The 26,670-nt window shown below is 42.5% G+C and overlaps 1 protein-coding gene across 7 annotated transcripts in view; it reads left to right on the top strand.

The window, feature by feature from the left end:
- The first annotated feature begins 9,856 nt into the window (after nt 1-9,856).
- The window catches only part of LOC137347765 (astrotactin-2-like), a 1,864,757-nt gene continuing 1,847,943 nt past the window's right edge, over nt 9,857-26,670 (top strand). For 6 of the 7 annotated variants that reach the window (XM_068012698.1, XM_068012697.1, XM_068012693.1 and 3 more), the window contains exon 1: nt 9,956-10,510. In XM_068012698.1, coding sequence (XP_067868799.1) covers nt 10,255-10,510 — 256 coding nt within the window. In that variant the 5' untranslated portion in view covers nt 9,956-10,254. Of the gene's footprint in view, nt 9,922-9,955; nt 10,511-26,670 lie in introns of those variants that run through there. The other variant, XM_068012699.1, reaches the window with a different exon arrangement.

Raw genomic sequence — 26,670 nt, 5'->3', positions numbered from 1 at the left:
AGAGCTCCCTCACTACTGCACTGTCAGCCTGGATTTCTGTGCTCAAGTCTCTAGAGTGGGACCTGAGCCCATAAACTTCTGACTCAGAGGTAAGAGTGCTACCAACTGAGCCATAGCTGACAGAATCTGTTAGTGTAGCTGGCTGTCAGCTGGGAAACCTGTTGAGATCATTTAGAACAGGTCCTGTTGCTAAATTCAGCAGGACCTGCGGGAAACCCTGACTTCTGGTTTTCCATCTGCAAATCCTACCCTCCCCCCCTCCCCCACAACCGCCATCACTCTCCCCCACCCTCCCACCCTCTCCCCACCCACCACCACCCATCCCCGCTCTCTTTCCGGCTCCGAACTACTTTCATGACCACTATTTTGGGAACATAGGCATATTACAGAAGACATTCTTACATTTGGTTCAGAACCCTTAAAGCCCCTCTGGTTCTAACATTGGATAGTACAATAATGTAATAATAACTGCTGTTTACTTCCAACAAAGTTCTTTCCAGTCGCTGGTTTATTTACATCATGTTGCTATATCTGTGCAGACTTATTTGTTTCCATTGTAATAACCAACAGTAAGTTACTAGGGAAAAGGAGTTGAATTTGCATTTTAAAAGAAACCTGCACATGTTCACTGAAAGGATTGTATGCTGTTCGGGCAAAGATGACAACTTTTTACTTTGTGTACATACTGCAGAGGATATGAAAGGAAATATCTGATTTTGTTCACGTTGAGCAGTCTGGTGCATGCTTATTTTTAAATTGTTCTCCAGAAGTCCACCGCTTATTAAATCCAACCTTCATATTCTGACAGCAAAATTAGATGTGTTTCTCTCACTACTCTGCCAAAAATAGGAACTACAGAGAGAATGACCTGGCTTTCATGTCCTCCACAAATGGATAACCTAAAAGCACATGGAAAATAGCCAATTAATGACCTGCAGCCGTGGGAATATACCACAGTGACTTTACATTCCATGACTCGTTTCAGCCTTTGGGCCTTTCTTTCTCCCTCCCATTTAAATTTCCATTGAATGCTGGTCAGAAATTGAGCCAGCAAGTGTTTTGGCAGTTTGAACATTGAAAGAAAACATGGGACTTTAATACTCTTGGAACAAGACAAGTCAATGAGTTTATATTTCAAACTACAGTCAATGATAAAAGAAGCATGTATGTGTTTATGACACCAGATGTAAAATGTAAAAGGACATTCAGGGAGTTGAGAGAAAAGAGAAGGGGAGAAAATAGAATAATAAAACACACGTCAGAAAATGGTAAATGAAATGGCCACAATGCAGATGATTGTTGAATTCGAAAAAAAAACAAATTTGTCATATTTATGGTAGAGAAGGAAGAAAGTTTCAAGAGAAAAAGAAAATAGAAATACTTGGGTTGAAGTTGATAAAATAGTTTGTAAAGTTCAGGAAGCTGTAGGTTCATCCACAATAGGATGAAATTCAGGCAGGTTGTAAAATGAATGGGCAATAATGGATGGGCGATCTACTCCTCCAGATTACTGCCCAGGAAGTGGATAAAAATCTATCATTGGAAAAATTCGTTGTTTCTGTTTAAATAGTGCCAAAGGATCTGAAATGCCCACTTGAGCAGGCAAATGTAGCCTTGGTCTGAAAGCTGATCCAAAAGAAGGTACCTCTGACAGTGCAGCACTCCCTCAGTACCACGTTGAAGCGTCAAAGAAAATGTTGTGGTCAAGACCATTGTGGGGCTTGAAAGCAAAATTTTCTCTTCCAAAAGTGATAGTGATAACAACAAAGCCAAACTGACTTAATGGACCAGAAATTTTAGGAAAAATAATGTGAGTTCACGGCACCGTTCATTATCATTGCATTAAAAAACAATTCGTGGCGAGGAAGAGATATGCCAATTACTGGAAATTGCAGGGAGTTTTGTGCCACTCCACTATCAGCCTCTCAAAAATGGCAGCATCCCATCAATCTCCCTTTGACATTCATTAAGTAACCCCTGTTAATGACATGATTTATGGTACTACATGCAACTCAGCCATGGAGGCTGAACAATGGGACAATTAAACTGTCGAGTATCACTCCCACAGGAGAGCTCCTAGAGGTTTTTAAATGTTTATATTTTTCTTACTTTTCCTTTCTATCTCTTCTTTCTCGATCTCTCTTAATCTGCTCTCTTTCTTTCCCACTTTTTATTTCTCTTTCTGTATCTAATTCACCCTATTTTCTTCCCCATCACTCGCTCTGTTCCTTTCTCTGTCCTTAACTTGGTTAAGGAGATAGACCAGGGTTGTCCAACATACAGACCATGGGCCAGAATCCGGCCCACCAAAGGTTTCCATTCGGCTAGCAGATGTATTTCAGAGATGAGAAATTTTCCATTGTCTTCTTCTTGCAGACCGGCTTTTTTTTTTAAATTGCAAGCCTGTTTCACAGCTGTCCTGATAGGTGCTGGGAGTGGGAACAGTGCTTTCCCAACTTCAGGGTTTGCTAGTGGGTTCCAACCTTTTTTTAAAAGCCCTTCGGAAAACCCCAAATTTATCTATCCGAAGTTGGGATACTACTGTTCCTAATGTCAGCACCTGTCAGCTGTGAGACTGACAGCGATTTAAAAAAAACTGACCAACTACAAAGCTGCTGTGCTGAGCACTCCCACTGCCTGCAACTGTCAGAGAGAGAGGGGAGGATAGAGAGAGAGAAACAGGGGCAACATAAATGGAGGGAGGGACAGAGAGAGAAGGGGGAACAGAGAGAGTGGGGACACAGAGGAAGAGAGAGCAGAGAGAGAGGGGGAGAGAGAGAGGGGGGAAAGAGAGAGGGGGAACAGAGAGAGAAAGGAGGAACACAGACACAGAGAGAGGGAGCAAAGAGAGATGGGGGACAGAGAGAGAAAGGGGGGACCGAGAGGGAAGGGACACAGAGTGAGAATAACACCAAAAGGGAGGAACAACACAGAGAGGGGGGATACAGAGACAGACAGACAGAGAGAGGGGAGAGAACACGATCAGGATCACACCTGACAGATGGTCATCTATCCGGAATACTTCGCATCACTACAAGTGTGCGGGCAAACATTGACTACTTGTAGAAGCAAAGAAAGTGCCAGATATCTCACTAAATCAGTGTCCAATATAGTGATGAGAAAATAAGTCAATAAATTAGTCTTATTTAAAGCTTCTTCACAAAAATGCACATTTGCTGTTGTTTTGATTAACAGTAAGATAAATTTTTGATGCCTTTATCTTTCCAAAATTGTCTCACCGGCCGCCCACGATGTAAGACGAAAATTGTAATGTGGCCGCAACCCCACGCGAAAAGATTCGACGACCCTGAGACAGAATATTGGACCCGAAACTCAGGAGGACTCAGATGCCCTGTTGATGTTTAAGGTCCTCATCAATTTGCATTTCCAGCAATAACATCTGATGGCTGAGGTGAAAAAATCCAACCCACGACACTCACCAAGAGATGTGCTGCTCCAGCAATCTCTGGGTCAAAATACTGACATTTCTGGAATCATCCATTTTATTCCTGAATGACGAAAGGATTGAGAACCATTATTGGTTCAAAAACACTTTACTTAGATCACATAGCCCTTCAGGTTCCCATTAGCTGTCAAGGCTGATTCTTACAGAGAATATATGGACATTAAATATTCTCTGGAGTCCTAGAATACACATACACAGACCAATGCTGTCGTGTGTGAGTATGATATTCAGTTACAAGGTTAACATCATACGGGGTATATTCATTGCAATGTATTGGATGTAATAGCATTTTTCCTCATTTACAAATGCTCACGTAAGATGCAGAATCACACAATCACAGAATTGTTATGGCGCAGAAGGAGGCCAGTCGGTCCATCGTATCCGCACCGGCTCTCTATAAGAGAAACTCCCTCAGTTCCATTCCCCTGCCTTCTCACCATAACCCTGCACATTCTTTCTTTTCATATAACTGTCTAATTCCCTTTTGAATGTTTCAATTGAATCTGCCTCTACCACATTCTCAGGCAGCGCATTCCAGACCTTAACCACTCGCTGCATGAAAAAGTTTTTCCTCATGTCACTTTTGCTTCTTTTCCAAATACTTTAAATCTGTGCCCTCTCATTCTCGATCCTTTCATGAGTGGGAACAGTTTCTCTCTATCTACTCTGTCCAGACCCCTCATGACTTTGAATACCTCTATCAAATCACCTCTCAGCCTTCTCTTCTCCAAGGAAAACAGTCCTACCTTCTCCAATCTACCTTCATAACTGAAATTCCTCATCCCTGAAACCATTCTCGTCAATCTTTTCTGTAATCTCTCCAATGCCCTCACATCTTTCCTCAAGTGTGGCGCCCAGGATTGGATGCAATACTGCAGCTGAGGCCGAACTCGTGTCTTATAAAAGTTCTACATGACTTCCTTGCTCTTGTACTCTATGCCCCTGTTAATAAAGCTCAGGATACTGTATGCTTTATTAACCGCTCTCTCAACCTGTCCTGCCACGTTCAATGACTTATGCACATATACACCTAGTGCTCCTGCACCCCCTTTAGAATTCTACCCTTTATTCTATATTGTCTCTCCATGTTCTTCCGACCAAAATGAATCACTTCACATTTCTCTTCAGTGAACTTCATCTGCCACCTGTCTGCCTATTCCACCTACTTGTCTATGTCCTTTTGAAGTTCTACACTATCCTTCTCATAGTACACAATGCTTCCAAGTTTCATATCATCTGCAAACTTTGAAATTGTGCCCTGTACACCAAGGTCTAGGTCATAATATATATCAGGAAAAGCAAGGGTCCCAATACTGATCCCTGGAGAACTGCATTACAAACCTTCTTCCAGCCTGAAAAACATCCATTAACTACTACTCTTTGTTTCCTGTCACTCAGCCAATTTCATATCTATGTTGCTAACATCCCTTCTATTCCATGACCGACAGGTTTGCTCACAAGTCTGTGGTGTGGCACTGTACCAAACACCTTTTGAAAGTCCATGTGCTCCACATCAACAGCATTGCCCTCATCAACCTTCTCTCTCACCTCCTCAAAAAACTCCAGCAAGTTAGTTAAACATGATTTTCCCTTAGGAAATCCATGCTGACTTTCCTTAATTAACTCACATTTATCCATGTGACTACTGATTTTTTTCCTCATTATTTTTTCTAGAAGTTTTTCCACCACTGAAGTTAAACTGACTGGCCTGTAGTTGCTGGGCTTGTCTTTACTTCCTTTTTTGAACAAGGGTGTAACATTTGCAATTCTCCAGTCCTCTGGCACCATCCCCAGAGTCTAAGGAAGACTGAAAAATTATGGCCAGTACCTCTGCGATTTCCACCCTCACTTCTCTCAGTATCCTTGGATGCATCTCATCTGGCCCTGGTGCTTCATCCACTTTAAGTACAGACAACCTATTTCATACTTCCTTATCAATTTTAAACACCTCTAGTGTCTGACTTACCTCCTCTTTCAACATTGCCTGGGTTGCATCTTCTTCATTGATAAAGACAGAGACGAAGTATCCATTTAATACCTCAGCTATGCCTTCTGCCTCTATGTGTAAATCCCCTTTCTGGTCCCCAATTGGCCCCCCTCCTCTTTACCACAGTTACGACCAGGTGAGAAAGAAGTCTAGGGTTCCCTCTCAGCCTTCACCTGGTCTTACTGTAACAGCGTTTAATTTTAAACACGTGTTTTTAGCTCCCCCTTGGTGAATTCTTATTCACCACTTTCCAATTGTAAGGCAAAGGAACCAACCAAACAGGCTTTCTTAGGTTTAAAGAAGAAAGGTTGAAATTTATTAAACTTAAAATCTAATTCGGTTCACACTTACGGATACAGAACACGCCCACGCTAACATGAATATGCGATAAACACACATGCAGATAGAGACAGAGAGCAGAAGAAATATAGTGGAAAAGTTTGAGGCAATATCTGAAGATGGTTTTGGTTACTGTTCTTCAAGCTTATTGTAGAGTCCTTGATTGTTGGTAGATCTTGCTTTTCGTTGGGGCCCAGTATTCTTCTTAAACCTTGTTTGATGTGTCTTCAGGTTCATGTGCTTCAGTGGGACCAGAGGCTTGCGAGAATGAGATGGGAGCAGATAGGAGAGGTCTTCTCAGTCCAGGAGCAAACAGTCTTTCTGAGTTCAAATTTTTGTGGCTAGTTCAAAAAACCCTGGACCAGCCAGTTAGTCATGTGACCAGCTGGTTTAATCAGTCCTGGCTTTTGTGGATTGCATCACCCTAGCAGTCTCTGGAATGCTCTTCCTTACACCTTCCATGCCTGGTGATCAAAATCTATTGTGGTTTAAGTGGACCAGGGAATAGTCCTTTGTCTCCACGAGCACTGTCTGTTGGTATGCAAATGTCCTTTTCAGTCAAGTGCCTGGTGATTTTCTTAACAAGCCCTTTCTTCACTCTAGCAACAGTTTAAAATCAATGTTCCTATGACTAAATTAATATGCCTCATTCTTGGCAGGAGGGGGCCTGCATGACACCTCCATTTTACTCTTAATATGCCTATAGAAAACTTTTGGATTTCCCTTAGTTTAGAGATACAGCACTGAAACAGGCCCTTCGGCCCACCGAGTCTGTGCTGACCATCAACCACCCATTTATACTAATCCTACACTAATTCCATATTCCTACCACATCCCCACCTGTCCCTATATTTCCCTACTACCTACCTATACTAGGGGCAATTGCTAATGGCCAAATTTACCTATCAACCTGCAAGTCTTTGGCATGTGGGAGGAAACCAGAGCACCCAGAGGAAACCCACACAGACACAGGGAGCATTTACAAACTCCACACAGGCACTACCCAGAATTGAACCTGGGTCGCTGGAGCTATGAGGCTGTGGTGCTAACCACTGCGCCACTGTTGCCGCCCCTTAAAGCTAGCTGCCAGTCTCTTTTCATGCTCTCTCTTTGCTACTCTTATTTGCTTTTGCACATTCACATGTAACATACACTCGAGTTCAGGGTTTATTTTCAAATGTAATATACTGTACGTGATTTGCATAAATACCTCAAACCTCTTTTAAAATATTTCCAAATAACAAACCTCGAAAAACTTACAATGGCACAAGTACGGCATAATGCCGATTGATGCTGCAAAAGATTTATGAAACGCAAGCTTAAGTGATTTCTGCCCGTTTTTACTCAACGTCCGAATATCCTTGATCTTTTACACTGATTCTGCAAAACCGCTGCCTAAACCCTCTGCCCGTAATTAACATGTAGCTCATGCAAATTTTCTGAATTTAGGCTGTAGATTTATACCTAAAATATAGGCACAACAAAACCCCAAATCATGTTTCTACAACTTTATGGCAATTTGCTTCAGCAATCTCTAAAGATTTCTCCTCACTGAGACCTAAAATATATTATATGTGCCTTTGAAGGCATCATTATGGTATCACAATGATTTGCATTAAAAATTGAAAGACATCCACAGTTGTGTTGCCATTTTAAAATATAAAAATGCACATCACACACGAGAAAGTACTATCTGACACATGCCAGCAGGAAAACACTTGAAATAAAATAAATTCTATGGGAGCAGGGTGAGTTTGCAGCGAGTTTTCAATCACTTCTTATTTCAGTATATATTTCACTATACATAAAATAGAAAATGCTGGAGATACACAGCAGGTCATCCACCATCTGCAGAAAGAATTGATTCAAGTTTTCAGTGTAATTACTCTGATCTTCCCGTTATGACAAAGGGTGTTAGAATTGTAAACTTCTCTTTACAGTTGCTGACGGTCCTGTTGTGAATTTCCGGAGTGTTCTAATTTCACTTCAGAATTCTCGCATTTGCATTTTTAAAATGTTCACAAAATACAGTCTTTTTTTTTTAGCAATCACCCAAGATATATTCGGTTGGCATTTCCTAGAAAGTTGTGCCAACAGGAATAGCATATTTACGTCGTTGGGTCAGTTTTCCAGTGCAGAAGTCTCAGGAAAATATGGCTTATGTGAGTTACGCCACTATTTACACTAGTCGTAACTTTCCTTACACTTTTCCGCCACTCTGCCAAAACCCTCAGAGAATCTGAAAACGTTAATTACCATGGCTATTACCCACCCACCTCCCGCAAGACAATAGTGATTGCACATTTCGTAGATTGACTCCAGTTTTTCGGCGCGACCGCTTACCCTCTGTTTGCCCCTCTCTCCCTCTGGCAGCAACGTTACTTATGGCTCACGCACGATTCTCAACTTGGGTGGAAGGACCTCTAAAGTTTTGGCTCTTTATCTCTACAGCCTGGAATTGGTCTCTCCTTCTGCTCCTGTTTAGGAGGGTTTCAATTTTGTCTGTTCTGCCACCCAGTCTTGGTGCCTGAAGCCAATATTTTCAGCACAGTCCCCGTGGACGGTGTTGCTTAATAATTGTATGTGGTTGGTTTTGGAGTCCACCATTGGTTGCACCACCTCTGAGGTCCCTGATTCACCATTATGCTCACTCTGGTGTATTCAAATTATTTCCCCAAGAAATTTTAGAGTAAAGTCGCTGAGCAAAATGGTGCAAGTTCGAACATGTGTCATGGATCACCCAGCTCCAGGAAATTCCGCTCCATGTGCTCCATTGTGCTGAGTGTGCTGGAGACTGATTCAATGGAGGTTTTCGAATAACTATCCGAAGGGGGGAAAATGCAGGGCTACGGGGAAAAGGCTGGGGAGTGGGACGAGGTGAGTTACTCTTGCCGGCAGGGACATGACGGGCCGAATGACCTCATTCTGCGCTGTAACCATTCTATGATTCAATAATTTTGTTTTATTACTGTGAAGGCGTTTTTTTTCTTAAAACAAAGTTGGAACTTAAGTACTTTAAAAAAAAGGGACCTGCCGTGGAAACGTTTTAATAAGAGTTATGCCCAATAAGGCATCTTCAATGCGACAGCATCAATGAAACATGCCATGGCAACAGTTCGCTTTTTGCATTTTATCCACCTTTCCTCTGTTGTGCACATTCAATGTTCATGGAAGGACATGTCTTGCGAAGGATGAGGATCCAACTCCACCGCGCACTCTCCAGTTCAGATACATAACACACACACACACACACACGGGAAACTCTTCAGGAGGATATTGCTGGGCGGCCGTTCGATGTTCTCAGCAAGCCGGTCTCTTCTGCAGCAAATGCCCCGGCGATTTTTCTCGAAAGAGGCGCAGCGGTGAAGATACTGCTGCTTATCGACTGCGATCAACTGCTGTTTGCTTACCTGATCCGTGACCTTAAGAGCTTCGAGACTAAAGTAAACTAGCCACAGAGAGCGGCATTGAATGTTGTAGCTCTCAGATTCTGTTGCACTCCCCCCTCTTATATATATAAATATTAAAACTGTAGTTAAGTGGGCATCGACTCGTTATTGTTATCTGACAAGCAAAGGTTGAAATTTGACTTTTTTTGAGGGGGGTGGTAGTTTTGAAGAAATGAAGTCTGGATGAAACACACCGGCTGTACCTTATTGACAAAATGTGCGTCAACTCGCCCGTCTTCTCAATAAAGAAATGTTTCAGTGATGTTTCCGCTAAAGAACCTATTTTCTAATTGTACTCGTGTGGTGATTGGGTAACATTTAAAATGTTTCCAATTGTCAAAACTGTTAATTAAACATGACTTTCTTGTGGTTGGGGGGGGGGCAGAAATTTGTATCAGCTGTAAAATTGCAGAGAGAAAATGTATATAGGTGAGAGAAAAATAGTGAACTCACCATCTTTACTTTGTATTTGTGTGTGTGTGTGGGGGGGGGGGGGGATTGAATTGGGAAAGAATTGTGCGTTTGTTTTGTGGGGAAGCGGCACTTTGTTAACGTCGCGCGATGATAATGATGACAATCTCAGGCAGCAGCTCAATAATTTTCCACAAGAGGAAGCGAAGCGTCTCGGAGCTGTCACATGAGGAGCTGTGGAGGAGAGGGAGGAGGAGGAAGGCGCTGAGGTGAATTGAGAACGTGTTTATTTTTGGGGAGAGGGTGTTTGTGTGGGGAGTGCTGGCGGGAGGAGGCTGTGCCTTTAAACGGCGCGGGCTGCCTTGCCTGCTTCACCTGGAGCTCGAGTTGCCCGTGTGTCCGCGCCACCTCCTGGACACCAGCTCCACATCGGGGAACAAGTCGAGGAGAAGCGGTGCGAACAGAGGCGGCGGAGATCCCACACTCGCTCCGGCTAAAGACGTCTTTTCCCCCCCACTTCCCTGCCCCCCCCCCCCCCAACCCAACCCCTCCCCTCCCACCACCCACCCTCGCCGCCTTCGCGCCATCGGCAGCCGCGGGCAATGGCTCTCCGAGCCGCCTTGCAAGCGATCCTCGGCTGCCTGCTCACGGCTTCGGCCGAGGTCTCCAAGGAGGGCGGCTGCAAAGTGAAGACGGTGACCGTGTCCACCCTGCCCGTGCTCCGGGAGAACGACATCAGCTTCCACGGGGCGCTGGCGGCAGAGTCCAAGCTCTTCCTCTTCGTGAGAAACGACCTGCCGGGCGAGATCTTGGTCGTGGATGACCTGGAGAACACCGAGCTACCTTACTTCACCCTGGGTAAGTTCGGCTGTGGGGCTGGAGCACTGAGTGGGGGGAGAGAGAGAGAGGGAGACTTCAGGAGTGGGGGAATCCTTTCAGAAAACATCTTCCAACTACTTTTTTTGGGGGGTGCCAAGAAATGTTTCGCTTCGATCAGGTCTCAAAGCGAGTGAGAAGGACATTTTTTTGCGGGGGGTGGGGGGGAAATGATGCATTTCAAACAGCAATTGTGCTGGGATCAGACTTTTTGTCGCGTATGTAGTGAATGAATTGAGAATGGGGAGGCTGCTTTGAAATCTGCTGATGGACACAGTCACAATTGGAGAGATCGGTTGTGACAGGGTCGAATGAGAGAGGAGAGAGAGAAAGAAAATCGAGATCTTGGTGCATTGTGTTTCCAATGTCTTTGGATTGTTACAGAGCTAAAATGTGGGTATTTGCTGTCAGGGAATAGCATTGACCCCCGCGAATATCACTGCCTTGCAGTCAGGACCAGCTTGCTGTAAAGCCGCTCTCCTGTGTATTGCATGGTTCCACGCCGAGAAATGTGATGACTTTCGTGGTACCTTACCTCCTTTCAAAGCTTGTCATGGGTGCTCCCCGGGTGGGATAGAAGATGTTCCGAGGTCCTAATGCCCGCAATATATTTGGCGATGAAAAATAAAGTACGTGATGCCCTCCCTTACAGATGAAATCGGACGGGAAAATGTAAATTACGGGTGGCATCGACATAATTTCCAAAATTTTAGTCTCCGCCGTTCATTTACTTGCACTTGCATGTAGAATTGCTTGTGTCTGCGAGGGTTTTAATTGGGATTCTCGCTTAGTGTAATGTGCAATTCTATTTTTCGGTGTTTTTAGATTTAAATCAGCAAAATCAGACACTACCAGATAACAGACCTAAGCAGTGCTTCCTGAATACTTTTCTCATTGGGCTCAGGGTGTTAACAAGTTCAGAATATTTACTTTTGATGCTTCTCCAAGTTCATTTCAAACCAGTAAACACTGCCACAGAAATAGAGAGGGATTTCAACGGAAGGTGCTGTGTAGTTTTGGATGTTGTTACCTAAAGTATAATTTCAGGATCATTGTGCTCACAGAAAAGTGTTGAATTAAACATTTTTTTTTAGTGAGAAAACAGTCTGAAAAACGATGGTCTGAAGTTTTCCTCTGTGCACCGAGGTGTAGTGAAATCAAAGTTGCTTTTTACAAACCAATTGATAGTATTGCACAGAGGGAATCTCCCTTCCATGTCATTTGAGCTACTGTGACATGGCACTGAAGCATTTCAGTACAATTTGTTCTCATGATTTCCAAATAAAAGAAAATGAGGTTTGCAAAAGATTTTGGAACTTATATCTATAATGTAACTCTCATCATCGGATGTCCCAAAGTGCTTCAAACATAGCCACTGCTGTAATATAGGGCAACATTGCAGCCAATTTGTGCAAAGCAAGGTCCTACCATGAAGTAAATGACCAGATAGTCTGTTTTGATTGTCTTGGTTGAAGGATAAATGTTGAGGCCATGGCATCAAGAGATCTCTCCTGCTCTTCAAATAGTGGATTTTAAATGCCCCACCCCAGGAGAACAGATGCCTGTGGGTTTACATTTGCATCTGAAAGATAGCCTCTCTGACAGTGCAGCACTTCCTGTGCACTGCAGTGAAGTGTGAGCCTAGGTTATGTGCCGAAATCCCTGAGGTGGGATTTGAAACCACAGCCTTGTGATTCAGAGGTGAAAATGCAACCACTGAGGCAAAACAAACAGCCTTCAAGGCATAAACTTCACCATATCTTAAATGTTTTATTTGTTAATCATAGTTGCTGGTCTTAGATGACAGGATCAGACGTGCTAGTCCATGATGCCTTAAAATTTAATGTGATCGTTTGGCAACTGAACTTTTTTTGTTCTGGAAAATTGAACACACCAATTTTTTAATTCAAACAAAACTCAAAAGAAAAGTTTTATTAGTTATGATGAGCACAATGCAAACCGCTTTTCTTACCTGAATGAGTTGGTTGGGGGGGGGGGGGGTGGTTGGGGGGGGGGGGACGATGGTGGCGGTGTGGGATGCAGTTGTGGTTTAGATCCTGTAAAGCGTCTTCCCAAAAACACATCCTCCTTTTCCCACCCACAAATTCTGCATCTGGGCTGTTTCACTCTGCATGACTCTCAAACTGGATCATGCTAGAACCTAATTCCTCACAGTTGTTGAAAGAGGTGGAAAATTCATGCAGCCCCTCTTCTGAACACATTATTCATTAAAGCAAGATCTAATGCATGCTCATCGCAATCAGCCGTTTGCTACGTCGCTATTTTTTTTTCTTTCCTACATCTGTATAAGCTGTTAATTTCCCTGCATTCTGTGGAAGGGAATTTGCAGTGTGCAAAGTATGGAAGCGAAAATTTGTTGTAATATTTTACTGACTAAAATACGGTAAGTATATTTAATGCATCTTAAGCTTTTTAATTGGCCCACTTCATCAATTGCATGATGCGCAAAATGCACAAGACTATTTCAGATTCTGGGAAGATAGAGTTAATTTTGGAATCAGACAGAAAACAGTAAAACATCAACTGACTCCTGTTCATTAAGTGTCATAAATTTCTTTCTTGTATTCAGTTTAAAGTAATGTATATCTGCTATAAATTCCAGGAAAAACATGCGACTGTGGGGAAAACATGCTCAATAGTTGTCTTGGATGCAAAAAAAATGAGGAAAATTATTGAAACTGCCTGTAGTCTGTCTCCAGCAATCAGATCTGTACTCCACAGCCTTCACTCTTCCTTCTCAGAGATTGTAAAGCTGTGGTGCATTGTATAGATTCCGCTGCATTTTCAGAATCTTTCAGGGTTCAGGGAACAATAGTGTCCAACGCAAATTGTTATTTCGTTATTAGCATAAAATTCAGTGCTTGTTATGAAAACATAGAATAACAATATTTACTAGATCAATTTCTCGAGAAACAACAAGGGAATTAGTCAGTGTGAATCAGCTCTGCAATATTAAGCTATGGAGAATTTCTGTGCTTGCAACACTGAGTATAAGATCATTTTAATCTGAAATCAAAATTTTGTTCTCATGGTCAGGATTATTAGCATAGAGAATTATTTCTCCTGCTTACACATAATAGCTTCAAGCATTCCCCAATGAGTTGCAACATTGAGAGTATAGCATTGTCCTGACAAATGCCTTAACCCCAGCTGCAACAATGTGACATTTCTATTTCTCACCAACAATTCTGAGTGAAACAGCTACTTGTTGTTGAATTATCACTGTTTTCCCATGCTTGAACTCACTCCGAGGGAATTCTTTTTATATGGGAAGCTTGCAACCATCAGAGTTATGGGCTTTCATTTCATTAGTTTAGGTTCCAATTCATCACCCCAGTGTTTATATGACTGTTGATGTGACTCAGTTGTTGCACTCTGGTCCAAAGATAATGACTTACATGTATTGTGGTCCCATTTTACTTGAATGCTGATTACCTTGAACTCTAATGTGTAGTGTGGAAAGTCATGTCCTTGGGACAATGTAAGCATGGGATCAACTTCCTGCACTCCTGAATCTGATGATACATTTCAAGACCTATGTATTCATGGATCGCCAATTCGATCAATTCCACAAGAGTTAGATATTTTGTGGAAGAAGAGCTATGCACCTTATGTTGGTTGTATACTTTTAATGTAAAATAACTTGACTACAGAGCCCAGTTTGAGAACAAATCATTCTTTTCATCGACCAACTTTGAATCATTTTTACAAAAATTACAACAATCCTAAAAGGGCCCAAATGCCACTCGGTTTTTGGACCAGGCTCCAGAGGAAAGGCTATGTAAATTGACTGAGAAGAGATACAGTCTCGTTTCTATACAAGAGAATGATAAAATTTTAAAAACACTAGACCAAAACTAAATGACAAAACTGATATTTTGGATTTCATAGTCTGTCTGATTTAAAAGGTAAACTCGGATAAAATGCTTGGATATGAAAATTCAGTGTGCCTTTCCAATTCATTCATTCATTAAACAGGAATCTTGTTCTGCTATCCTAACAGTCTCATGGGTAGAGAAACAAGTTAATATAAGGCCATACTTATAAGCTCTAATTGTGGTCTCTCGTATGACCTAAGTCCCATTATCACATAGGAACAGCAGTAAGAATCTGTACAGTTGGGCTCAGCACCCTTGTTTAAAAAGTTGACAGATTTGTCATTGTTTCCATTCATGACCTCTGCCTGATAATTGCTGTTGGAAAGTAAGTGTGAACATTGCATGACAGCACGTTAAGACTTGCCTGTGATGCCATATAATTCCAAATAGACCACTATCATGCACTGTCTGGGACTTACACATGAAGAATGACAACCTGGGTGACTTTCGGGAGACCTACTAGTACAGTAGGCCTCCATGTGAGGAAAGGAGGCAGCTGGACAACAAAATCTTAAATCAACTATAATCCAAATCTAAAATGAATATTTGTTTCCAAATGAATTCTTCGGTTGCTTGTGCTATTGTACGCGGGTGTCTAGAACACATTTGTGTAAGTCTTTATTCTGTTCCCTCTCAAAGCCTTTGTGTTAATCTTGCAGTAACACTGATAACTGATATATTACATGTTTACTCTCATCACACGTGGTCAGTTTGGGAAGAGGTGTATAACATGACTTTATGACACCATAGTCATTCAAAACAGGAGGCCTGTGTATCAGTGGTCTTGTTCAGTACCTGTAGCTTTGTCATTTTGATATCATTTATTTTTATTCAGGGAGGAAAGGCTTTCTAATTATCATGACAGAAGCATTTTTGCAAGCGTTATGGAACTGTTCCAATTGATTTGGTGTGAAACAGACTCAGTAGAGGAATCCCAACCATCTGTTTATTCCTTGCAAACTACCGCCCCATCACCAACTTCCCTTTCTTTTCCAAGGTCCTTGGGTTATTTCCTTCCAAATTTGTGCCCATGTTTCTTGGAGGTTGAGCCTCTCCAATCAGGGTTCCACTCCACCACATTAGTGAAATGGCCTGAAACAAAGTCACAAATGACATCCTATGAGATCCCATATCCAAATTACATTCACCCATCACCCATGTGCTCGCCTCGATTTAAAAATTCTCATCCTCATATTCAAATCCCAACTGGTCTGCATCTCTCTGTCTCTATAACCATTTCCAGCCTACAAACCTCTTCAGACTTCTTAGAAAGTTCCTTTAACTCTTGTGCATATCCTACATCCTTGACCCTGCCATGATGGTCGTGCCTAGGTTCAAAGCTCTGAAACATCATTTAAGATGCTCATTAAAACCTGCCCCTTTGGCTAAGTATTTGGTCACCTGTCCTACGGTCTGATTACATTCCTCTGCAGTGCCATGGGCCATTTTACTATGCTAAAGGTGCTATATAAATGCAAGTTGTTATTTTTTGTCCTTTCTATATTGTAATATGTGAGTATATTGTAATTTTACAACATCTCATGTGACATTTCAAGACTGATTGATATAGATACTGGAGCTCAAAATTGGTATTTCAAACAACTGAAGTTAGAATAGCAGACAAAGGAATACTTGTGCAGACAACAGGATCAGTGGGGCTGAGGAAACACAGAATGGTGGAGCTTCTTTTTTTCAGTTTTTACATTGTCATTGCTTTAAGCATAACCTTGCTTGTAAACTTTCAGATTTGTACCCATATTAAAGGTGTAATAAGAAATTATAGCAGAATGGCAGTTTTGTAAGTCAAACCAGTGAATTGATAGCAGTGTGCCAACATACCTCGATGCAATTCCTGTGAGTATGATTTCATAACGTGTGGATAATAAGGTATGTCCTCCTTTTGGTACCTTGCCAACTGTATTTCTTATAGAATCATAGAATGGTTACAGCACAGAAGGAGGGCATTCGGCCCTGTCCATGCCAGCTCTCTGCAAGAGCATCTCAGTTAGCCTCACAATCTCACCATTTCCCATAGCCCTGCAAATTTTTTCTTTTCAGGTGCTTATCCAATTCCCTTTTGGAAGCCACAATTGAATCTGCCTCCACCATACTCTCGGGCAATGTATTGCAGATCCCAACCATGCACTGCATATAAACAGGTTTTCCCTCATGTCACCTTTGGTTCTTTTGCCAATCGCCTTAAATCTGTGTCCTCTGGTTCTTGACCCGACCACCAATGGAAACAGTTTCTCTCTATCTACTCTGTCTTGACCCCTCATGATTTTAAATGCCTCTATCAAATCTCCTCTCAACCTTCTCTAAGGAGAACAACCCCAGCTTCTCCAAACTAATCTATGCACATAACCAAAGTCCCTCATCCCTGCAACCATTCTTGTAAATCTTTTCTGCACCCAGAATTGGACACAGTACTCCAGCTGAGGCCGAAACAGTGTTTTATAAAGGTTCATCAAATCCTCCTTGCTTTTGTACTCAATGCTTCTATTTATAAAGTCCAGGATCCTGTATGCCTTTTTAACCACATTCTTAACCTGCCCTGCCACCTGCAACAATTTGTGTACATTTGCCCCCGGGTTTGGAATTGTACCCTTTATTTTGTATTGCCGCTCCTCGTTCTTCCGACCAAAATGTATCACTTCTAAATATTAATTTAATCTGCCATGTATTCACCTATTCCACCAGCCTATCTGTGTCCTCTTGAAGTCTATCACTATTCTCCTCACAATTCACAGTGCCTCCAAGTTTTGTATTGTTACAACCAGGTGAGAAATGTGTCTTGGGGTCTTCAGCTGTCTTTACCTGGTCTTATTGTAACAGGGTTTTATTTTTAAACACCCTGAGTTTTGAGCTCCCACTTTTGTGAATCCTTGTTTGCAGTTTTCCAATTATAAGGCAAGGAAACCAACACGCCAGGTTTTCTCAGGTTTAAAGGAGAAAAGTGAAATTTATTAAACTTAGACTTAAACTCTAATATGGTTGATGCCTATGGATATACGACGCACCCACGCTAGCATGCACCCGCGATATACACATGCAAATAGAGGCAGAAAAAAGGAGAGGAAAATATGGTAGAGAGGGGTTTGAGGCAATACCAGGAGAGTTTCTTGTTTACTGTGCTTCGAGCTCACTTGATTGTAGGTAGTCTTGCTGTTCGTCGGGGCCCAGTGTTCTGCTTAAACCTTGGTCACGCAGCAGACTTTTATCTCTTTGAGGTTCACGTGTTTTCTCAAGATTCAGTTCCATGGGAAAGAGATGGAGGCAGGCGGGACTGGAGAGGAGGTTCTCAAAACAGGAGCCAAGAGCTTTCTGAGTTCAGAGCCCTTGTTGGAAGTTCAAATCTCAACAGCCAGCTAGTTATGTGACTAAAACTGGTCTGACCAATTCTGTGTTTGTGGATTCTGCTATTTTAGCAGTCAACCTGGAATACTAGCTCCCCGCACCTTCAACGTCTGGTAATCAAAAGTCCATTATTGGTTGAATGAGTCAGGGCATGAAGCTTTGTCCCTTGTTCCAACACTGCCTGTTGCTTTGCAGATGTCTTTCCAATCAGGGGCTTGCAATTTTAAGTTTTAATGTTCATGTGGCAAAATAATGTGTGCTTCCATCTTGGTAGATTGGGGGGGTGGTGGTGGTGGTGGGGGCTCGCCTGACAGTATCATCGGCGCATTTTGAAATTGTGCCCTGCACACCCAAGTCAAGGTTATTAATATAGATCAAGAAAAGCAATGGTTCTAGTACCGGCCCCCAGGGAACCCCACTGTGTACCATCCACCAGTCCCAAAAAAACAACCATTCATCACTACTCTCTGTTTCCTGTCACTCAGCCAACCTTGTATCCATGCTGTCACTGTCCCTTTTATTCCATGTGCTTCAATTTTGCTGGCAAGCCTATTATGTGGCATTTTATCAAACATCTTTTGGATGTCCATGTACATCACATCTACTGCATTACCCTCATCAACCCTCTTTTTAACCTTATCAAAAAGCTCAATGTAGTTAGTTAAACATGATTTGTCTTTAACAAATCCATGCTGGCTTTGCTTAATTAATCTACACTTGTCAAAATGATTGTTAATTTTGTTCCGGATTCTCATTTCTACAATCTTTCCCACCGCCCAAGGTTAAACTGAAACAAAAACAAGAAATGCTGGAAATATTCAGCAGGTCCAGCACCAGCTGTGGAGAGAAAAGCAGGGTTAATGTTTCAGGTCAGTGACCCTTCATCAGAACTGGCAAAGGTTAGAAATGTAATAGGTTTTAAGCAAATAAAACAGGAGTGGGGCAAGAGATAACAAAAGGGAAGGTGTTGCTAGGCAGGGTCACAGAGAATAAGTGACCAGAAGGTAATGGAGCAAAGGCATGTTAATGGTGTGTTGAAAGACAAAGCGTTGGTGCAGAGAGGGTGTTATTGGACAGAAAAATTAACAGCCCGGGCCCAAAGCACAAACATGAAAAAAACAGTGGGCACGCACATGGTAAAAAAAAATGATTCCAGTCTCTTCTCATACTCTCCCTTTATCGCTCTTATTTCCTTTTTCACTTTCCCTCTGAACTTTTTATATTCAGCCTGGTTCTCACTTTTATTATCAACCTGACACCTAGTGCTCGTACATTCTTAAATGTGGAGACCAAAGCTGCACACAGTACTCCAGATGATGTCTCACCAAAGCCCTGTACAGTTGTAGCAAGACTCCTTTATTTCTGTACTCCAATTCCCTTGCAATAAAGGCCAACATGCCATTTGCCTTCCTTATTGCTTGCTGTACCTGCATGGTAACCTTTTGCATTCCTTGTACAAGCACACCCAAGTCTTTTTGAACAGCAACACTTACAAGTTTCACACCTTTTAAAAAAAAAAATTCTGCTTTTCGATTCTTACGACCAAAGTGAATAAATTCACACTTCCCTACATTATACTCCATATGCCATCTTGTTGCCCACTCACTTAACCTGTCTACATCTCTTTGCAGCCTTTCTATATCCTCACCACAGCTTATCCTTCCACCTAGCTTTGTATCATCAACAAACTTAGATGCATTACTCTCTGGCTCTTTATCTAAGTCATTGATATTCATTGTAAATAGCTGAGGCCCCAACACTGATTCTTGTGCCACTCCACTATTCACTGCCTCCAAACTTGAAAATGCCCCATTTATGCCCACTTGTTGCTTCTTGTCCATTAACCAATCCTCTATCCATGCTAATATATTACCCCCAACACCATGAGCCCTTATCTTGCCTATCAATCTTTTGTGTGGCACCTTATCGAATGCCATTTGGAAATCCAGGTATACTACATCTACTGGTTCCGCTTTATCTACCTTAATAGTTACATCCTCAAAAACTCTCATAAATTTGTCAGAGTTTCTCTTTAGTAAAACCATATTGACTTATTCTAATCATACAGTGCTTTTCTAAGTCCATTGTTAAGACTTCCTTAATAATAGTTTCTAGCATTTTCCCAATGACTGATGTTAGGCTAACTGGCCTGTAGTTCACTTTTTTCTCTCTCCCTCCTTTCTTGAAAAGCGGCATACCATTTGCCAACTTCCAATCTGATGGGACCATTCCTGAATTGAAGCAATTTTGGAAATTCATAGCTAGTGTATCCACTATCTCTGCAGCTATCTCTTTTATAGGGTATAGGCCATCAGGTCCCGGGGATTTGTCGGATTTTAGTCCCTTAAGTTTCTCCAATACTTTTTCTCTGCTGATATTAATTTTGTCACTCTTTTTAGCCCCTACGTTACCATCTATTTCTGGTATGAAATATATGTCTTCTACTGTGAAGACAGACACAAAATATTTGTTCAATGCCTCTGCCATTAACTCATTCCGCATGATAATTTCTCTTGTCTCTACTTTGAAGGAACAAACATTTACTTTAGCTACTCGCTTCCTTTTTATATACATATAAAAGCTCTTACCGTCTGTTTTTATATTTCTGGCTAGTTTACTCTCATTCTGTTTTTCCCCTTTTTATCAACTCTTTGGTGGCCCTTTTCTGGTTTCTAAAACACTCCCAATCCTCAGACTTGCTACTGTTTTTTGCAACATTGTAACTCTCTTTTACTCCAACATTATCCTTAACTTCTTAAATGAGCTAGGGATTGGTATTTCTTACTGAGTTTTTGTTTTTGAATGGAATGTATTTTGGTAGAACATTTTGAATTATTTAAATGTTTCCCACTATTCATTTACCGTCTATTTGCCCAATTAACTTTAGCCAGTTCTCCCCTCATACCTATGTAATTAGCTTTATTTAAGTTTAAGATTCTTGTTTGTGATTGGAGCATGTTAATTTCAAACTTAACATGGAATTCAATGGTATTATGATCACTATTTCCCAATGGATCTTTTACTATGACATTACAAATTAACTCAGCTTCATTACACAATACTAGATCTAAGATAGCTTTATCCTAGTCAGTTCCACAACGTATTGCTCCAAGAAACTGTCCCGAAAACATTCTACAAATTCATCTTCTAGACTCATGCAAATTTCATTGTCCCAGTCTATATGAAAATTAAAATTCCCCACAATTATAACATTGCCTTTGTTACAGCTCTGACTTTCGTTGCTGTACATCATGGGAATGTACCTCAATTGTAACCAAGCCATCTCCTCATCAAGGTAGCCAATTGATCTGTTACAATTTTGCCTGCCAGTCTTTGATTCCAATTTACCTGCGACAGATCTGTTCTTACCCCACTGAAATTGGCTCTCCTCCAATTATGTATTTTTATTCTAGATTGTTCCTTGTTCTTTTCCATAGCTATCCCAATGGTTTTAATATTATAAACACTTTTACATATATGTTCCCCTACTTACACCTGATCCACGACCCATTTCATTCCCCAGAACCAGATCCAGCAATGCTGACTTCCTTGTTAGGCTGGAAATATACTGATCTAGAAAATTCTCCTGAACACTCTTCAGAAACTCTTCCCCTCTCTGCCCTTTACACTATTACTATCCTCATCTATATTACAATAATTCAAGTCCCCCATTATGATTACTCTATAGTTTGTGCATCTCTCTGTAATTTCTGTACGGATTTGCTCCTCTATGTCTTTCCCATCAATTGGTCTTGATTCTTAACTCTTAACCAAATACATTCTGTCCTTGACCCCTCCAGGATATCCTGTCTTTCCATCACTGTCATATTCTCCTTCACTAATACTACCACCCCTCCTCTTTTCTTTCCTTCCTTATCTTTTCTGAGCACCTTGTATCCAGGAATATTTAGTACCTAGTCCTGCCCTTTTTTGAGCCAAGTCTCCATTATTGCCACAACCCATTTGGATATCTGTGCCTGCAGCTCAACAACCGTATTTATCATGCTTTGTGCATTTACATAAATGCACTGTAAACCTAATTTGGACCTTATTGCATTCCTTCTTAGTGTGACCCCACCTAATACCTTATTGTTTCTTCTTCTAGTGCTATTTGTTTGTTCCAATACTTTGTGCGGCTTGTTTCTCCTTTCTAATGCTACATTAATTTAAACCCTCTCCATCTACACTAGCAAATCACCCAGTGAGGACATTGGTCCTGGCTCTGTTGCGACGAAACCCGTATGGCCTGTATAGGTCCCACCTTCCTCAGATCCAATCCCAATGCTGCAGGAATCTTAAGCCCTCCCCTCTGCACCATCTCTCCAGCCACGCATTCATTTGCTTTATTCCCTATTTCTATACTCACTGGCGTCTGGCACCAGGTGTTATCCAGGAGATTACTACCTTTGGAGGTCCTGCTTGCTAGTCTCCTTCCTAGCTGCCTAAAATCTGCCTCCAGGACCTCATTCTTCTTTCTATTTGTGTTGTTGTACCCGAACCTCTGGCTGTTCATGCGCCCCACCCCAACCCCCTCCCCACCCCCCCCACTCTCCCAGAGTGTTTTGCAGCCGCTCAGTGACACCTTTAACCTTGGCACCAGGGATGCAACATACCATATTGCAATCATGTCTACAGTTGCAGAAATGCCTGTCCCCCTAACGATAGAATCTCCTATCACTATTGTTTTCCCAACCTTCCTCCTGCATCTCTGTACAGCTGAGTCACCCGTGGAGCCATGGACTTGGCTCTGACTGCACTATCCAGAGGAACCATCACTCTCACCTGTATCCTGAAATGAATACTGGTTGGAGAGCGAGGTGCACTCAGGGCATCCTGCACTATGTCTCTGGTCCTCCTTGACTGTCTGGCTGTCGCCCATTCCCTCTCTGCCTACTCCGTCTTAAGCCGTGGGTGCCCATTTCTTGAAATGTACTATCCACTAAAGCCTCAGCCTCGCAGATGCAATACAGTGATGACAGCTGCTGCTCAAGCTCCAAAACCCGGAACTTGGGTTGCTCCAACTGATGACACTTCCTGCACATGTGGTTATCCAGGACATGGGAAGCATCCCGGAGCTCCCACAAGGCACAGGATATATATTCCATGAGGTGCCCTACCATGCCTCAATTTATTTAATAGTCTAATAAATAAACAAAATAAACTTAAGACTAAAATACACACTTACCAGCTACTCACCAATCAGCACCTTCCCTAGTGTTGACGTTATTTTCGGTGTTTTACCTCTCTCTGTGACACTCACTATTTTTACCTCTATTTTTAGTAAAAATACTGAACACACAAGAAGTGAAATATAGATACTTAAACTAGATACCTTCTTTAAAAACCTCATTCTGTGCTGATTATGATGTCACTCTGACGTGAAGTTTTGGATTTTTCCTGTGTTTGATTTGCTGCTTTACATCCGCCTCCAAATACCTGGCATGCTTTTCAAATCCCCGGCCTGTGCCAGTCCCTGATATTTTCTCTGCTTTCTGGCATACAATTCAAATATTACACAAATATTGAGTTATCTGTTATTGCAGTGTATTCCTATCAATTGTTTAATGTGTAGAAGACATAAAACAAATTAAGCATTTTTATTTTCTGATATGCTTCATTTAACTGCACCTTATGGTGCATTTTGAGGTTCATCAGGATTGTTTGTGCTGATAGGCCCCAGTAGGGTTGCCAACCTTCCGGAATGACATGGATTCTCGAGGAATTGAAGATTAATCTCCGGAATATGCTGTGAGCAACCTAGGAGAAAAAGTGCTTTTTTTTCCATTTTCTTTGAACACTTTCATTTATAGTTGTAAAAATATTGGAGAGGGGTGAGAAAAGGCTGTTTCACTAAGACAGGATTAATCCAGTTGGGTAACAAAGTTTCAGTTCCCTTACTAAATGGCATGGAAAAGCAGCCCACCTGGAGGATGGGCCAATGGCGGGTGTATGATGGTGGGGTGGTTTGAGGTGAGAGGTCATGTGATCAAACATCCAGGAATACACCCAACGAGAGTTCGCATCCGTTGGGCCCAATCGTTTTATGTAAAGATATGACCCACTGCAGTGTGAGAAGGGATTAGAATGGCTGTTAAGTGACCTTCTGCCTACCTCCGTGGTAAGAAGAAGCCCTGGAAATGTTTTGCCTTGGCCATAACGTCCTTTCTAATTGAAAAACCTGCCAATGCTCACAATGTCAATATTCGCATGGACAACCACTGAAGCAAAAGGCCTGGAGAGTTGTTGGTGTCCGTGGAACTGCACCTTCAGTAAGAGTTCTGTACCTTGGGAAAGGAAAGAAGAAGAGTGTAAAAGTTAGAACATAAAAAGAGGATAGAGGGAAGAAAAGTACATTGTAATTTATTTATTAGGGAAGAAATTTTTGTGAACGAAAAATGTAAAATCAACTATAAAACTTTCAAAGGGAAAATGATTAATTCATATTTCCCTGAATGTTATGGATAGGAATTTTCTCACATCTATTCTGCTCTGCTGATAACTAACTGCCAGCTGGTTTTGCTTCAGTCATTGGTAAACTTATAGCGTCTAGAAACAGGACAAAATTGCGAAGCAGTCGGAGGAACATGACTTAATCAAGGCAGTCAGTATGAATTTCCAACAGGTGAAGCAAGCCGGACGTGAGACCCTCAGCAAATTCTTTGAAGAAATCATAGAAAGGAATGATAAAAGAAAAGCAGTGGATGTGGATTTGCCAGATGTGTTTGACAAGATACCATGCGGTGACCTATGGCACAGATAATGGCTCATGAATTTGTAGGAATGTGGCCACATGGATGGATGGTTGGAGGGCAGAAAGTGAACTATCAGGGTAAAAGGAAGTTATTCAGATTGGAAAGATATGGTGAGTGAGATTCTGTGCTGTTGCTGCTTTATATATAGACAGAATTCCATGTTGAACTTTGCCGAGGACGCCAAAATTGGGAGTATAAAAATTTTGATGAGCATTGTCAAGACCTGCTGGAGAACATAGGGAAAAAAATAAGGCAGACAGATTGTGGCAGTTACAGGTTGATGCAGAAAATGTGAAGCAATACATTCATTGGAAAGAATGGAAAAAGAAAATGCATCTTAGGTTTGGAAAAAATACACAGAAGATGGTTCGAATATGGAATTCTGGGAACAGGTTCCTCTGACATTGGATAGAGCAGGCAGGATGAGATGCAGCAGATGCAACCTCCTGGACAAAGGAGGCCAGAGGAGCATAGCAGGGTTGGGGGGAGGGAGGGTGGGCGGAAGGGGAAGAAGGCACTACCCAAGACATAGGGTCAACTGTCTAAGAGTCAGCTACCTGCAAATGACAGCCAGTACAGTAGGAGGCTGCGTCTATCCAGGCAGATGGTCTCAGTCCTGCGTGCCCTGATCCACAGTGACCTGAGGCCTCACGGCCCCCATGGCAGCCCACTACCTGCAGCTGTCAAGGTCTCCATTGTCCTGAACTTCTATGCAACCGGGTCATTCCAGGGATCACCTGTGGTTCTAGGTGCATCTCAGTCAGCATCTCATTAGGCCATCAGGCAGCTTACGGATGCCCTGTTCAGCAGAGCAGGCACTACACCCACTTTGACACAGATGGGCCTGTGCTGGCAAGGAGGGGCCTGTGTTGTCACAGAGGGCATTGGGTTCTGCCTCCATCGCTGGATTTCCCCCAGGTGCAGGGTATTGTTGCTTGCATCCATGTGGCCATCAAAACACCCAGCGACCAGCTAATGAGATCCATCAAGAGGAAGGGCTTCCACTCCCTCAACATCCAACTGGTTTGCGATCACAACAAGAGCTTTCTCTATGTGTGAGCTTGCTTCCCTGGCAGCTGCAATGACTCCTTCATCCTCTGCCAGTCCAGGCTGCCTCGGTCCTTCACTCCATCACCCAAAGTGCAAGGCTGGGGACAAGGGAAATCCCTTGAAGAGATGGCCATTGATCCCACTACTGGAGCCCCAGAGGCACTGAGGCAAAACAACCAATGTCACCTGCTCAGCAGGCCAACCATTGAGTAGGCCACCAGGTTTGTTAAGATGCGATTCTGGTGCCTGAATCGGTCAAGTGTCACCCTCTAATACCCTCCTGCAAGGGCCTCGGTCATTGTGGTGGTCTGCTATGCTCTCCATAACATCTCCAGAAAGGTGTGGACCTTGAGCACAGTGAGGCCTTGGAAGGAAACAGCTTATTGGGAGAGGAGCAGGAGGTAAAAGAGGAGGATGAAGGGGGGCAGAGGGGGATAACACTGAACAGAGAGGTTGCCCTGATGCAGGACAAGTTGGCCTCCTCCAGCCACCCTCCTCAAGAGTACTTCCCTCCTCTCCCTCTCGGTCTCCAGCATTAGATCCAGGAGGTCATAGATGAAGCAAGGGTCTGCCCTGCCCCTAATGCTTGCCCTCTAGCTCTCCTGCGACATCTTACTTCCCTCTGTTGCTGTGGAAGGCAGATCTCTCCCTCAGGACAACCAGCACCTTAGTGATGACTGCTGTGGAAGTTTACATGAGCCCAACACTTGATCTTGCCCACTGCCATTTTCAATCCTACTGGCACTAGGAGGACAGGAAACCCGTCTCCATACCAATTAAGTTCTTTCCCATTTGAAAATTCCAATCTGAATCAGTTTACCAGAGGAGGTAGGTTTTTGACCCAAAATTAGACTCTCTTCCTGTTTCCTACCTCCATAATGAAAATCCAGCCCCAGGGCTCCCATTGGGAACAGGCAAGGGTCTAGTGAACATATGTAAATCAGGATCAAGTGAAGTTGTCGTGTTGCTACAGCCAGTTGCAGATCCTGCCCATAAACCATGGGTGGTATAATTCAGGAGGCAGCCGTTGCTGTGACATTTAAAAGGATTCTCAGCTACTCTCAGGTAAAATGGAGAAACATTT

Source organism: Heterodontus francisci, chromosome 32, assembly GCF_036365525.1.
Source record: "Heterodontus francisci isolate sHetFra1 chromosome 32, sHetFra1.hap1, whole genome shotgun sequence".
Lineage (NCBI taxonomy): Eukaryota > Metazoa > Chordata > Chondrichthyes > Heterodontiformes > Heterodontidae > Heterodontus > Heterodontus francisci.
The sequence above is the reverse complement of the archived record's forward strand: the minus strand, read 5'-3'. Positions and strand labels throughout refer to the sequence as shown.